Below are 16593 nucleotides of genomic sequence, written 5' to 3'. Positions count from 1 at the left end.
TTAGAATGGGGGAAAGGCATTTTGGGGGTCAGAAAAGTTTAGTGTTGGCACAGTTGTAAGCCGAGTAACAGACGTACTCCCTGCCCCCATACAGGATGGTTTAAGAATTAAATAAATTTTCTGGGGCTTGGAGAGAAGTCGGGGTTCATTTTCTTCCTTTCCCCTCTTTTCTGCATGCGTTTTTAAGTGTAGAGATGTATCCGCTTTCACTGCAGGAATATTAGCCTGAAAAGGTTTATCAGAAGTCAATGTTACTTCCTATTGACTTTGAGGATCAGATTAGTTGTGATCAACTTTCATAAAGTGTGGCTGGAATTTAGTGTTGGATGATGAATCAGGAGCGGTTTGAGGGTTGGCTTTATGGACAGCTAATTAAATATACAATAGAGGTCTTGTTCCAGTAAGCTTTTTAATAAGCTTAGAAAAACTTCCTGAAGTCCAGATTCTTTCCTTCCATCAGTTTAATGGGAGGAAAAACCCTTCTTCAGTGAACAGTTTCATGGGAGTACAAGCTATTGTAATACACAGGCAGTTTTCTACGCTCCTAATTAAAAAAATAAATCACAGCTACTTCTATATATAATGTAGTATGTGTACAGTCTCTGTTTATAGTTTTTCTTTTGCCTTTTGTGTTTAGGGCTTTATCATTTATAATTTACCTTTATATATTTTTAAAAATTTCAGAACACTCCATGAGGGAAGAAGGTAGATGTTTTTACTATATCATAGATGAGGAAAATAACACTCAGTTTGTGACCGCCTAAAATAATGCAAGTATCAAGTGGCAGAAAGTGGTTTCCGCTCTCCAAGTCTAGAGCTCTTTTCACTGTATAATTTACTAGTATTGTGTGACTTTCACCAGTTTTTCCATTAATGTCCTCTTTTTAAAAAAAAAAAATTATGTATTTGTTTATTTACTTATTTTGGCTGCACTGGGTCTTAGCTGCGGCACACGGGATCTTTGTTGCGGCATGCAGGATCTTTAGTTGCGGCATGCATGTGGGATCTAGTTCCCTGACCAGGGATTGAACCCAGGCCCCTGCATTGGGAGCGCAGAGTCTTACCCACTGGACCACCAGGGAAATCCCTATTAATGTCCTCTTTTTAATCCAAGGTGTACCAGAGTTCATTTAGTTGTTATATTTCCCTAATTTCCTTTGGTCTGTTACAGCTGCTTCTTCTTTCCTTGTTTTTGATGACTTCGATACTCTTGAGGAGTGCTGGTCAGATATTTTGTAGAACGCCTCTCAATTTGAATTTGTCTGATGTTTTTCTCAGGATTAGACTGGGTTTTAGGATTTGGAAGAATACTACAGATGTGAAGTGCCCTTCTGGTCACTTCGTCTCAGAGGGATTCATGGTATTAACACGGAACATCACTGGTGATGTTAAACTTCATCATGTGATTATGATTGCGTTTGCCAGTTTTCTCCACTGTAAAGTTACTGTTTTTCTCTTTTCTTACTTAATTCTTCGGAAGCAAGTCACCAAATCTAGTTTATCCTGGGGAGGGAGGGATTCAACTTCATTCCTGGAGAGGGGCTTATATATATGTATGTTACAGAAATTCTTCTGTAAGGAAAGTGTGTCTCTTTTATCCGATTTATCTGTTTATATTTGTTGAATCATGTTCTTTTATCATTATGAACTCATGTTTGTTTATTTTATACTTCGGTTATAATCTGACACTAGTTTTTTGTTTTCTGTTTTTTGTACAAGTTGTTCCACCCTGGGCCATTGGGGGCTGTTTGAGGTTAGCTCCTGGGTCCCTTTGACATGCCCTCATCCTTTTGTTTTTTGAACACTTCCTTACTTTCTGGCACTACAAGATGTTCCAGGCTCATCTTGTATTTTTCTTGCATAGGATCAGCCATTTCTCCAAGGAGCCCTGGTTCCTTTTATTTCTACTCACTTTTTAGGTGTATGTTTTGTGCAAGTTATTTAACTTTTTAAAGCCTCAGCATCTTCATCTGTAAAATAGTAATAATACCTCCCTCTCTTACTGGGTTGTTAATAAGAGACACTGTATATAAAAATGACAGTCTTACCACCTGACATTGTACTTGGGGAGGCTGTATGCACACACGTGCACTGTGGCCTTTGGGTCTGTGCCAGCTGCGTTGAGTAAGATACAGAGATTGAGGGTAAGCATAAACTCTTAGCTTTAAGAGTAAGTTATGTCTGCTGAATGTACTACAGTTATATTCATAAACTCGTAGTTTTTTATGTCTGCTCAATGTTATACAGTTGGCCGTTGAATTTTAATGCTTTTAAAGTTACATTTTCTTAGTAGTTAATTTTCGTGGAATTTTACAAAAATTTTGGTTTCAGGTGAGTTTGAAATTAGGAAAAAAATACCCAGTTCTTTGCTATACATTGTTTGAGAAGCTCTGCGCACTAGAGAACAGCATTCTTTATCAAACAGCTTGCTTGTGGAACAACTCACATAAACTCAGTATAAAATTAGAAGAAACAAATAAGACTCTGTCCCAGCAATTCTGTGGTACTGTGAAATCTGTAGGCACTGTGTGTGTTACTCAGTAACGAGCTCCCTGACAACAGTAGACCTTGTTTTGTTTCTCTGGAAGCCCATAACTTTGCAGGGATTCCTTAAATTTATCTGATAGAGAAATTTTTCTCTTTAAATGTTATCAGCATAGGTATATAGAATTCAATTATTGCTTACAAGAGATTTTTTTTTTTTTATTAATGTGCACATCGTTTCTGCTCTTCCCGGCAGCACTGATGAGAGTCTCGTTGAGGAGAAGTAAATTCACTTGCAGTGCTTCTGCTTCTCAGCCAGTTGAAGTCTACCAGATTTATTTTTTTAGGCAAATTAAAATACACTCTTTACCTAATTAGGAGTAACTTGAAATGCATTTTTTTAAACCTCTGTTATGTTCAAATTGATGCTAATTTACATAAACTAAAATTTGGAAGTACATATTATTTCTAAGATAATTAATTTCATATTTTAGATTTTGGGGCATGCTGTTGGCATGTAGCACTGTTTTCTGTTACTGACATCATAAGTTTATAATAACTAAACAAATCTTGGAACATATTAAAGAAGTTTCTGATTTTGAACTTTTTAAGTACTCGAGCTATAGAGCAGACTCAAACTAACCTAGACACACAAGTGTTTTACTGATTTGGAGGCAGGAAGATATTCTAGATGGCCCTTCAAGGTTTCTTCCAGGGCTTTGATATTAGCCTGTTTCATGTACTTATTGGGGGAAAAAAAAAAGAATGGTTTGACTTAAAAATGCAATTTTCTATTAGGAATTTATACTATGTTGTATGACTTCAGAAGAACCATATGGAATCGCTTAGGTCAGGTGTGGAACCATTTATCCTGTGTGCTGAGTTTTTGAATGTGGATATTTCCAAAATAGCTGTAATGGCAACACTAACTGTTAACCTTCTGCACCCATGTAACGTGAGCCCGTCCCGTAGCTCTTTTCCGTTTCTTAGTGGAGGGCCCGCCGGAGGGGACAGGCTTTCTGGGCTAATAACAGAGGTGCAGGCAGAAAGGGGGATGAGCTCGGGAGTATGTCCTCTTTCCTGACAGGCTGGGGTGGGAGCTCTCTTGGCCTTGCAGCGCCGAAGCTCAGTGGCCTTTTGTGCAGAACTGTGGTCAGCGGCCTGCCCAGGGACATGAGTGTTGGGAATGGAGATACTTAGCAGAGGATGGAGGCATCCCTTTCCCTAGAGCCACGCTTCCAGTGGTACAGGGTGCTGGGGTAAAACTAAAAGAAATAACGCACTTCTTTTCATGCACAGCTGGAACTCTCTTACTACATGCAGAGGAGAATGAAGTATTCCTCTGGGGTGTTTGGTACTTTGCCTAAGTTTGGCCGTGGAGACAAGGGCGTGACCATTGCTGCAAGTTCTGTGTGTGCTTGGGGAAGTGCGTTGAGAAAGAGTGTGTGTGGTTTTTTCATTATAAGACTTGGACTAAAGCCAAAATACATGAGGAATCCATGTTTCTCTTTGCCTAGTGCTGTCCCCTCCTGGGCCACATTTCTATGAAGGTCATCACTGCCAAATTAGAAAGTCTGAGGTACTGTGGCCATTTCATTCATCAGTGTAAATCAGCCCTGTATTTGGTGTTATAAGTATTTGGTCCACAGATCGACGCAGAGAAGAGCGGCAGTGATTTCTTTTTAAGCTAGTTGAAAAAAAAATACCAAGACTATTTTGTTAGGTATGTTGGCAAAAGGATATGTATTTCCATTTTAAGGGAGACCTTACAAACAAAAGTTTAAATTTTTTTCCCTCAGCAGTGCTTAACTTCCAAATGTATATAATTTTCTTAGATTGATAAAGGAAGCTGGCAAACAAGATCCAGAGCTGGCTTACATCAGCAGCAATTTTATAACTGGACATGGCATTGGAAAGAATCAGCCTCGTAACAAACAGATGGAAGCAGAATTCCGAAAACAGGAAGAGGTAACCTAAGTTCAAATAATTGTAGAATAACTATTTTCAGAACATATACAAACTCTGCCCATAGGAACTTCCTTTCTTTATAGTTCCTCTGCATTTTTTTTGGTAATATATAGAGTACTTGTTCATATAGAAGCTAGCTGTATAGTGATTCATACGTTGAGAATCTATCTGGAAAATCAGTTCTGTGTCTTAATTGCCATCACCCATTTTGTTTTCCTTTATTGGGCTGATGGCACACAACTACATTTTATAGAAAAAGAAAGCCTGTGTAAACTTAACTCCTTGTGACGCCATACGACTCTGAAGTAACAAACTGAAATTTTTTCCGAGAAAGTGTTTTGTTTTCTACTTAAAGTCCTGCCTTGGTTGAGTCCTTTAAAAATAACAATATATTTTAAAGATTTTGGCCTAATTTTTTTCATGCTTTTTAAGATTTTGATATAGGAAATAGCATTGTAAAGACGCTAAAACTTAATATAGTGTTCCAGCTTGCAAATAAAAACTTTTTATTTAAAATTTGTTATTTAACTTAAAAGTAGCGGAATAATTCACGTTGAAGTCATTTCTATGTGATAGCTCTTTGATAATGTTCCAAGTTTGGGGAGTCTAATAGCCAGAGTCTGACAGATCAGTCTAAAACCCAACTTACTTTCGTATTTAACTTATTCTGGATTGGGGAATGATGTTACCTTAAATCTAGTATGAAAAAATTTTTCACTTAAAAAAAAAATCATTTCTGATCCCTTAAATGTGTCCCAAGATGCCAGAAAATAAGTAATGCTTTGCTTGTAATTTTTAATTCCAGGTGATTTAGGGATTTTAGTGAAAGAGTTTTGACACCTTTGGAGGGATGTTGGCACAAACTCACAGCCATAAGATCCCATTACGGAGGCTCAGAATAGCAACAGGACTCCAGAAGTGGATTCGTTTGGTCACTTTGGTTATTAAAGAAGCCAGCGCCTTCATCTTGAAGGCTGTGATTTGTCCGTGGATGCTTCTGTAAAATAGAAAGGCACTTTGATTTTTCAACTCATATTCAGTTGAAAATGTCATGTGTTCATGCGTCTCGAGTTTTGTGTGATGTTGTCATCATCTTTAGCCTGGCCTGGATTAAGCGTGCTCAGAGTGTTGTCAGAAATGACAGTTGTCCCTTAATTTTACTGCATTGTTTTCTTTGGAAAATTTCTTAGAATTGCTATCCTTGGTGGATTTTTTTCAGGTACTTAGGAAATTTCGAGCACATGAAACCAACCTGCTTATTGCAACAAGTATTGTGGAGGAGGGTGTTGACATACCGAAATGCAACTTGGTGGTTCGTTTTGATCTGCCCACAGAGTATCGATCCTATGTTCAATCTAAGGGAAGAGCCAGGGCACCGATCTCTAATTATGTAATGTTAGCAGATACAGACAAAATAAAAAGTTTTGAAGAAGACCTTAAAACATACAAAGCTATTGAAAAGGTAAGATTCATGTGTTATCTTTAAGTTGTTTTTATGTGTATAGAAATAGTTTTATCTTCAGAGAATAGTCTCAAGAGAGGTGTGCAGTGTGTACACTATTAGAAAGTTGAGAGTAATTACACAGAGCCAGCAGTATTTTACAGTAAAATAGCAGTGAAAATGGTCATATGGATTATTGGGGAAGAAGACCTGGAAAGTGTACTGTTTATGTGGACAGTGTAGTCACAGTTGATTGTCTGAGATGCAGAGTGATTTGAGAGTGATGACATAGCCCCTATACTCATGAAAGACTGGGGATCACTTGTGTGTGTGTGTGTGTGTGTGTGTGTGTGTGTGTGTGTGTGTGTAGGTAGGTAGGTAGGTAGGTACGGTACCTTTTAAGCCTTGTTACCTGTATGGGGAACTTCTCCACATGATTGGAGCTGGAAAGGATTAATTAGGAGAAATTTTCCGCAGCAGGCAACTATGGAGTATTGAAGTGTATTTAGGAGAGATGTTTCATGTCAAGAGAGCTTCTTCTGTAGGTACAGAGGCAGACAACTAATGGCAGAAAAAGCATTTGTTCTCATAAATTCTGTTTTTAAAATGTTCAGATCTTGAGAAACAAATGTTCCAAGTCAGTTGATACCGGTGAGACTGACATTGAGCCTGTTGTGGATGATGACGATGTTTTCCCACCATATGTGTTGAGGCCCGATGATGGTGGTCCACGAGTCACGATCAACACGGCCATTGGCCACATCAATAGGTATGGCATCAAGTCATTTGCATGGAAAGCCTGTGAGAATTGCGAGATTTAAGTCTAAACCTATGAGTATTGTGTTGTTTACCTTTTGCAAACAATCACCAGTCTTTCTACTTATGGCCTGTGATACTTTGATGAGAGAAGGAAAAGAAGTTGCTTTTTTTTGTCAGAAGGCAAAACCAGTGTTGCATAGTAATAAATGTTTAGTTCTCATTGGCAAGGCTGACATAATGAAGGCATGCGTATTTTAATTAGATTGAAATTAATTTTGCAACACTCACTCTTTTATAAATCTTGAAACTTGTTTTGTGTCATGAATGTTGGTGGATGTTGAATTTTCCATTAGCAGTAATGGAAGATTATGATAAATTAACCTTTTTTTTTTTTTTTTTGGAGTATGTTCTGTTTTACTTTGTCCTGAGTCGGTGGTAACATTTCTGAGAACTAAGAAAAGCAGATACATAGCTAGATTATGTATCAGGATAAATTTTGTGCAGAGGCAAAATAAAGGAGCAGAAAACATAAGATTTTCTTTTTAACTTTTTATTTTGAAACAATTTTAGACTTTAAAATATTGCAAGAGTACTACAAAGAACTCACATATACCCTTCACCCAGAGAGACCCATTCAAGTTTCACGAGAATGTTCTTGGAGTGAAAGGGTCCAGTCCAGGATCGTGGGTTGTACCCATTTTCCTCATCTCTCTGGTCTCCTTCAACCTGGAACCATTCTTCAGTCTTTCCTTGACTTTAATGACCTTGCAACTTTGGAAGATGACAGGCCAGTCATTTCTCAATTTGGATTTATTTGATATTTTCTCATGATTAGACCCAGGTTATGTGTTTTTGGCCAGCATATCATGGAAGTGATGCTGCGTTCCTTTCATTCTCTCTAATGGGGTCACTCAGTGTTTATTTGTCCTCTTATTATGGTGGTGAGTTTGATCACTTACGTAAGGTCTGCCAGCTTTCTCTACTGTAAAGTTGCCTTTTTCCCCTTTATAATTAGTGACTATTTCATGGGGAGATATTTTGAGATTATATGAAATTTATTCCTCTTCCCAGTTTCACCCATCAGTGTAAGTACTCAATTGATATTTCTTGCCTGAATTGATTATTTCTGTGATGTCTGCAAAATGGTGATTTTCCGATTGCATTATTCTTTCTGTATTTATTAGTTGTCATTTTACTGTGAGGAAGAGCTTTCTCTTCTCTCCGTTTATTTGTTCCTTTTATTTTTTTTATCCAATGTGAACTAATGGGCTCCTGTTTTATTCAGTCATTTATAGTCTTTTACTATCATTTATTTTGTTGTTAAAATTGTGTAAAATTTGGCTGGTGGGGGCCCCTTCATTCTAGCTTCTATGTCTTTTTAACATGTCACCATTATTCTTTGACCATTTCTGTATTTTATGGCAACTAAGATGTTCTAGACTCATAATTTCCCTGCCCCAGCCTAGATATTGGCTATTTCTCCAAAAGGTCCTGGTTCCTTTTAGTGGAGAATGAGTTGTGTTTAGAAACCAAGATCTGCACACTAGGTGTGTTCATTGCCTCTGGAGTATTACTGCGACCAGGCTGTTTAGTAGATGGAGCTAGAAAATGTTTATACCTGTTCACATACACGTTTATATTTATATAAACATTTATGTAAATACACGTTCGTACTTATTTCTGTATCTGACTACGTGTCTGTTGTTAACTCCATTTTTCAGTAGGACACCAGAGGGTTTATCCTAGCTTCCCTTTTTTCCATCTTTGTTCCTGGCTTTTCTAATAGTGAGGAATCGAATTCCCATTGTCCTCCAAATAATTACGTGACTGTTCAGCCTCCCTGTATGTAGCAGTCTGCAGGGCTGCCACCATGTTTAGGTGCCCTCATTGCACAGGTCCTGACCTTGCAGGGTTGCTGCCCATTCCACTGCCCTCCTTGCGTGCGTCCTGGCCCCCACTGGGTTGGCTTCCTGTCCCAGCGCCCTCCTGACTTGGGCCCCGGCTCCCTCGAGGCTGGCGTCTTGCCCTGCTTGCAGTGCCCTCCGTGTGCTGCTGCTGGGTGGCTGTCTTGCTCTGCTGCCCTCCTTTATGTGAACACTGGGCCCGCGTCTGATGCCTTCCTTGCATAGACCCCAGTAGTTGTTGGCAAATGGAAGATCATTAAGGAACAAACACTGGCAATTTATTTCCTTAACGGATTCTGAACAATACTTTCTGCACAGTCCAGTCATAGCACTAGACGTATATGGCTATTTATATTCAAATTTCAATTTTAATGAAAATTAAATAAAGTAAAATATTTCGTTCCTTAGCTGCCCTTGTCACATTGCACGTGCTCAGTGGCCTCCCTGTCAGACAGCACAGGTACAGAAAGAACATTATTGCAGAACGTTCCATTATGTATGTAAACGTACTGTTCCATCTTATTGAAAGTTTGAAGCAGTGAAGCTCAGACTCCACATATAAACACCAATCCAGTAGAGGGGAAGAGGGGCGTAAAAAAATCAAACTTTAGAATGCGAATATCAGTAAAAATTCTTTCCTCTGTTTCTCAGTTGTAGACTCAGCATCAGAATTTCTTTTTCTTCACAGATACTGTGCTAGATTACCAAGTGATCCGTTTACTCACCTGGCTCCTAAATGTAGAACCCGAGAGTTGCCTGATGGTACATTTTATTCAACTCTTTATCTGCCAATTAACTCACCTCTTCGAGCCTCCATTGTTGTAAGTTTAGAAAAAGAAATGATTGTGCCTTAAAATATGTCATTAATGGATTTGTTTTCAGCTTCTCTAAGGCTATGCAAGTTACAGGTAAATTTGGCTTTAAATCTACTTTAAAAAGTAAATTTGTAAATCTCTTTTGTAGTCAACTATATGTTCAAATCTTCAATAGACTGTATAATTTGTAGACTCCCAGAATTAGATTAGATGACTTCTGAAGTTTCCTGTAAGATCTTACTACTGTAAACATTTCTGGCAGAATCATTCAGCTGTGGCTTAGATACTTACAGTGACACAGAATTCATTAAATGCAGTTGGGTTGCTCTAGTTATTTCGTTGTTGACTTGAAAATCAGCCTTTGTGTAACTGCTATCCTTAGTCTCAATACGGATATATTAAATTCTTACTAAAATTTAAATTCATCAAAATTGTAAAATCTTAGTTATAACTATGTAGGTTTTACTGGGCAGGCTTTTTTTTTTTTTTTTTTTTTTTTTTTTTTTGGCTGCGTTGGGTCTTCGTTGCTGCGCACGGGCTTTCTCTAGTTGCAGCAAGCGGGGGCTTCTCTTGTTGCGGAGCACGGGCTCTAGGCGCATGGGCTTCAGTAGTTGTGGCACGCAGGCTCAGAAGTTGTGGCTCGCAGGCTGTAGAGCACAGGCTCAATAGTTGTGGCGCACGGGCTTAGTTGCTCCGCGGCACGTGGGATCTTCCTGGCCCAGGGCTCGAACCCGTGGCTCCTGCATTGGCAAGCGGATTCTTAACCACTGCGCCACTGGGAAGCCCTGGGCTGGATTTTTAAAGATGGCTCTTCAAATATGGAGATTAGGATTTCTTAAAACTTGCTGACGTTTTTCAAAATGAAACTTTGTTCTGGTAAATTTCAACTTGAAAGATTTCGCGGTAGAGGTTTCATATATGTTTTACGCACTAATGATAATACAGCTTCATGCATATATAATGGGCACATTTTTTGTTACTTTCAGGGTCCCCCAATGAGCTGTATACGATTGGCTGAAAGAGTCGTAGCTCTCATTTGCTGTGAAAAACTGCACAAAATTGGTAAGAGTGTTTGAAAGGCACATGTAAATAAAAATAAAGTTAAAAACACTGTAAAACAAAAGCACATCAGGGGCTTTATAGGCGCCTAAGGATTTTGCGGGCTGTGAACGTGTTGCTCTTGGTGTGCTTTGGTGAAGATAGATGTAAGTATGATGTAACTGAAGATCTTGTGTAAGATGGAGGAGCTCTGTTTTCCACAGCTTAACAGCTACAATTTATTTGCTCCCATTTCCTGACCTCTTTTAAATATATAAATACATAAAGGTCTTCTAGTAACTGTTGAATCATGAACATTTGTGTTTTGTGTTTTAATGTATCGGTCTCTCAAATTAGTCTATGTTAGTGTACAAATTAAAACGTTTTTTTTTCATGGGAAGACTCGTTTTCCAGTGGCATTTGTAAAGGGATGACATGTGCTATTTTCCTGTTCATGTTTTTATTTTTTAATCTTAGACCAGAATTTATAATCCTGATCATATTGAATATACAAATGTCAAAAGAGACTTGGCTTTAAGTATCACATCTGATTACTTTTGTATTTTTAAAAGCACAGACGCTTTAGTTTTCATGACTTTTCCAGTTGCTTCCTAACATAGTGCTGTTCTGGAGTGTTCACTGATGAGTTAGAGAGGCAAAATCAGGATTGTTTGTTAATTCTCTTTAAATTTCTTAGGCGAACTGGATGACCATTTGATGCCAGTTGGGAAAGAGACTGTTAAATACGAAGAAGAGCTTGATTTACATGATGAAGAAGAGACAAGTGTTCCAGGAAGACCAGGCTCCACAAAACGAAGACAGTGCTACCCAAAAGCAGTTAGTATTGGTTAGAACCGAGTAAAAATCTAGCCTTTCTGACTTCACTTCTTGCTATATCAAGTCCAGATTCCTTTGCTTGGCTTCCCAAAACCCTTGTAATTTAGCCCACTCTGTGGATCTCAGCTCGTTTCCCTCCCTCGTTCACAGCTTCTCTCAGATCAGCCCCTTCGCTGTGATGTGTACACTGTGTACTCTTTCTCATTTCAGACATTGCTTTTGTTTTTCTTCTCAAAAGGATTCCTGGACTCATCTATCAGATTCTATCCAGAGTGCGTTAATTTCATTTAAAGAGACGTTCTTTGTTTCATTCACTTTAGTGTCAAGGTTCTTGCTTTACCTTATGTTTGGAGCTAAAACATAGAGGGTGTGTATGATAAAACAGGCAAGTGCCCATCCAGATGAGGGGCACACCAGCAGGTGCAAGCACAGTTACTTGTCGGGAGTTAGGATGTGGCTTGACTGGAGTTAAAATTAGTTTTTTCAACGTATTGTGTCTAGCGGGATCTGTGGCGTAGTTCTAGCTGTAACCATACTGGGCTGAAGTACTTATTTAAAAAATATTTGTCAATATTTTTACCTTATAAAAACCCCAAACAGAAGCAAAAATTTGCTGTGTACTTTCATCTTGGCTTAGATGTATGGTTTTTTTGTTTTATTTTTGCAGTTTTATTGAGTTTTTACTTTTTTAAAAAGTTTGCACCCAGCTAAGCATTTTCAAGATTCAAAATCATGTCAGTTTTTCAAAAATCATGAATTATCCGATTTTCTGAAATGCTTATTTCCGCATATCCAATTTTCCTGCTCTAACATTTATCCTAGAGATTACTGGACGAGTTTCATATGACGAATGTTATCACTAATAAGTGTTTTGAGAAGCATAGTACTGCTTTGCATCCTGTTTAATTAATAGGTGCATTCTGTATTATCTGATATTCTATTAACTATAACTATCCCATAGCCAGCATTTCTGTACCTTTTAACTGTGGACATAATTATTTATGTTATTGAGCCTCAGAAACTGCAAGACAATTGGGTGAGGTTGTATGAATATTGAAAGTTTAGAAGCAATCTTAGTTTAAGTCATGGTTTACTCCTTCAATGAGATGGCCGTTAAAAATGATACTGATTTGTATTGACCCTGAAAGATGTTCTCATTGTAGTAACCGGAGATAAAAATCAGGTTATGATACAGTCTTTGTTTTGTGATTCCATTTGTAATGAAAAATACATATGTGTATATGTTTATATACATTTATTCTGGAATGTATACATTTATTCCAGAAAAAGTCTGGAAGATGATACAGTATATCACGGTGTTAATAAAGGTTATCTTTGAGTTTCAGGATTACATGGGATTTAAAAAATTTGGCTACCTTTATTTTCTGGTATTCTACAAGCTAGTAAAGACTAAGAAACCCAAGAAAGAAAAGAGTTTGTTCTCTAGTCAAAAGAAATAGATCAAATGCACAGTACTGTGTTGAAAGGCCCTACAGTGTTTGATGGTTTTGTATACTTTTGCAGACCCAGAAGTGCCGACTTTCCAGTGAGGTTAAGAAATTAGGAGGTCTCCTGCCTTGGATATTTTCTCAGTTTTCTCTCATCAGCTTTTAGTAAAGCCAGGAATAAATTTGTTATCTTGCCAGCATCTGGGAAAGAGGTTAATACACTTGAACTTGATGCTTAATTTTTCTTTCCAATCCCAGATTCCAGAATGTTTGAGGGATAGCTACCCCAAGCCCGACCAGCCTTGTTACCTGTATGTGATAGGAATGGTTCTAACGACACCTTTACCTGATGAACTCAACTTTAGAAGGCGGAAGCTTTATCCCCCTGAGGATACCACAAGATGCTTTGGAATACTGACAGCCAAACCCATACCTCAGGTAGACATTTCATAATGACTGTTTATGTTGAACTGTCTTGTTCTTTTTTAAAAAAGGAAAAGCTACTTTAACTATCTTTTGTTACCTCAGAATGTTTAATATTTTAAAATTAAGGTATCTCTTCTGTTCCCCTGATACAAAGCACCATTCCTTTTCTGAAGTTAAATGTTTGTAATGGACTGAAACATTTGCTAACCTTGGGGGTGCATTATTTTTCTTTTGTTAAGATTCCGCACTTTCCTGTGTACACACGCTCTGGAGAGGTTACCATATCTATTGAGTTGAAGAAGTCTGGTTTCACGTTATCTCTACAAATGCTTGAGTTGATTACAAGACTTCACCAGTATATATTCTCACATATTCTTCGGCTTGAAAAACCTGCACTAGAATTTAAACCCACAGACGCTGACTCAGCATACTGTGTTCTACCTCTTAATGTTGGTAAGGACCCAGACTCTAAAGTGTTTCTGTATACTAGCTAAAAAATGAAACTGTTGCTTAACAATGAGCTTATTGTATATACTGCAGAAATATCTTTGATAACTCTGAATTAGACACATATAATGAATATATAGCTTGAGTAAAGATCTTACCTGTATTGTTGTATTTTAACAAGCTAAAGGGTCTTTTTCTTCCCTAAGTTAATGACTCCAGCACTTTGGACATTGACTTTAAATTCATGGAAGATATCGAGAAATCTGAAGCTCGCATAGGCATTCCCAGTACAAAGTATTCAAAAGAAACTCCCTTTGTTTTTAAATTAGAAGATTACCAAGATGCAGTTATCATTCCAAGGTAAGATTTTAAGTGGAAGGCTAAGTGGTGGTGATACTTCGTTTCAGAAGATTCCCTTGTTCATGTGGGGAACGTAAGTGACCTGTGACTTTGGCACTGATGCTACTAATAGAAAATATAGGTATCTCTTCATGGTGGACCTGTTCTCTCCAGTTTACTTACTTAAAAAACAAAACCTAAAACACTGTTGATGAAGGGATTTTACTTTGTGAAGGTCAGATCATCTGAATGATGTTGATAGGCTTTCTTCTTAAAACCTCCATCCTTTTAATCCCCAAAGTCTTAAAGAATTTGGGTGTAAATAATAGTTTATTAGAATTGTTAAAAGGCATAGTGTTATTAAGTGCAGTGAAAACAGTAAATTACTATGCTTTGTTTCTTATTTTGTAAAAATTTAGGGGATGGAGTTTTTGAGCAATAAAATTAAACATTGCACTTTTTAAAGAATTAAAGTACTGGCTGCAATTCAGTCTTTGGTTTTTGTTTTTGTTTTCTTTTTTCTTTGTGTACTTCAAAGCCATATTTTAAATGTTAGCTAACACCAACCTATCAATATCATAAATGGCACAGTAATACATTTTATGTGGCAAGTGTCTTTCATGTTTAGCGTTAGTAATATACAAAGTATTTACTTGGTTGTTTGGATATTGAAAGTTTTCTATACTATTTATACTGATGAAATTAAGAGATATTTAAAGGTGCCATTTAGCTTTCATGTGTTATCCAAGTATAGATATTTAGCACAAGGACAGTAGTAAAATAGGGGAAAATGGGGAGTCAGTTTTTACTTGATATAAATATAGTTCTTCTCATCTTAAATCCACTTGAAATGTATTATTTAGAATTGAAGTTTCATTAATGTTACTTGTTTTTAACCTTTTTGAACTCTTTAAAATCAAATAATTTGCATTTCCATATTAAAAGCAGTTGTTTTAAACCAGAAAGTCACTGATTGTTTTTCTTTTTTAGATATCGCAATTTTGATCAGCCTCATCGATTTTATGTAGCTGATGTGTACACTGATCTTACCCCCCTGAGTAAATTTCCTTCCCCTGAATATGAAACTTTTGCAGAATATTATAAAACAAAGTATAACCTTGACCTGACCAATCTCAACCAGCCGCTGCTGGATGTGGACCACACATCTTCAAGGTAAAGGAGCTCTAGAAATGACATTTTGATTTTACTTGTGGCATTATTTCCAGAGGTCAGTAGGCAGATGTGGAGGTTCACAGTCCGCACAGCCCACCTGTATGTGGGCTGTGAACTCAGGAGGTCCTTTGCACACAGAGTTGCCCAGAGTGTGGCCCAGTGGTCTGCAGTTGAACTGAGCTCTTCAGGTGACTTGTAGGCACACTGAAGCTTTAGAACCACTGTGAGAGTGTACTTGTTTTTGTCTGTTTGATAAAATTATTTTGAAATTTTTATAGACTGAATCTTTTGACACCTCGCCATTTGAATCAGAAGGGGAAAGCTCTTCCTCTGAGCAGTGCTGAAAAGAGGAAAGCCAAATGGGAAAGTCTGCAGAATAAACAGGTAGTGAGTTAATTGTTACTAGCATAACTTAATGTTTTGAAAGATAAGTTTGAGTTTTATTTTATCAAGTGAATTGAGTGATTCGTGAGGTTTTTGGAAGTTGCCCAGCCCTTAGATTTTGTTTGGCTTTAATTAATATGATGTACTGACTTCCATTTGAATGTCTTTTTGGTAAGTGTGAGAGGTTTGGCTTTTATACTTGATCCACTGATAGCAATTATATCATGAAATCGTCCATGTAAATCCTAGGATAAATCCCATTTTCCTTAAAGGATTATTTTAAAAAATATTTTTTAGATTTTTTGCTACTGTTTATGATTTTTGTCTTTCTTCATTAGTGAAATTGGTCTTAAGTTTTATTTTTTCTTCTCTTGTGTGTTTGCTTTCTATTTGTCTATCCACACTTTATATTTATCCACATTTTTGCTTACTCAAAGATACTGGTTCCAGAACTTTGTGCTATACATCCAATTCCAGCATCACTGTGGAGAAAAGCGGTTTGTCTCCCCAGCATACTTTATCGCCTTCACTGCCTTTTGACCGCAGAGGAGCTAAGAGCGCAGACAGCCGGCGACGCTGGTGTGGGAGTGAGGTCACTGCCCGCGGATTTTAGGTACGCCTGTGCTGTGGGCCAAGAAGAGCTCGGCTCCTGAGGTCCTGCTGGCAGAGGAGTGGAATTAAGTTCACATTTTAATTGTATGTAGAATAATTTTTAAAAGATTAGAAAGAAAACGTGGATGCCTATCTAGTATGTGAAATAAATGCATCGTTTGACTCATAAGTGAAAATCTATACATTGGGTCAATGAGTCTAACGTTCTTGGGAAGTTACAGCTGGAGAGGAGAGCCTGAGGTCAAAAACAGTCATTCCCCCTTCAGAGATGGCAGTTAAAGTGAAAATGAAAACAGTTGTTGGCCACTGCTGACATTTTAAGACGCTTCCTTTTTTATGCAATCAAACGTACATGAAAGAGCAGTTGCCTCTGTGTGGTCTTTGTCTTCATTATTTTCTTCTCACCTGTCAGGTCTCTGCATTCTAAAGAAATTATTGGTTTAATCACTCAAATTTATTTTGTTTATCCAGTTGGCAAGACCAAGATGGTTCAGGAAATGAGGAACTTAATGATAGCA

General features: G+C 37.6%; 1 protein-coding gene across 1 annotated transcript in view; it reads left to right on the top strand.

Annotated features, from left to right (window-relative positions):
* DICER1 (dicer 1, ribonuclease III) overlaps nucleotides 1-16593 on the top strand; it is a 60858-nt gene that overhangs the window by 29813 nt on the left and 14452 nt on the right. The window contains 12 exon segments of the mRNA XM_061181209.1: nucleotides 4320-4452; nucleotides 5672-5914; nucleotides 6508-6662; nucleotides 9245-9377; nucleotides 10358-10433; nucleotides 11107-11246; nucleotides 12953-13132; nucleotides 13360-13573; nucleotides 13774-13927; nucleotides 14897-15079; nucleotides 15358-15463; nucleotides 15901-16076. Of these exon segments, the coding sequence (XP_061037192.1) occupies nucleotides 4320-4452; nucleotides 5672-5914; nucleotides 6508-6662; nucleotides 9245-9377; nucleotides 10358-10433; nucleotides 11107-11246; nucleotides 12953-13132; nucleotides 13360-13573; nucleotides 13774-13927; nucleotides 14897-15079; nucleotides 15358-15463; nucleotides 15901-16076 (1893 nt within the window).

The sequence above is a fragment of the Eubalaena glacialis genome, chromosome 2 (assembly GCF_028564815.1).
Source record: "Eubalaena glacialis isolate mEubGla1 chromosome 2, mEubGla1.1.hap2.+ XY, whole genome shotgun sequence".
Lineage (NCBI taxonomy): Eukaryota > Metazoa > Chordata > Mammalia > Artiodactyla > Balaenidae > Eubalaena > Eubalaena glacialis.
Note: the sequence above shows the minus strand (reverse complement) of the source record. Positions and strands in the feature narration are given on the sequence as shown.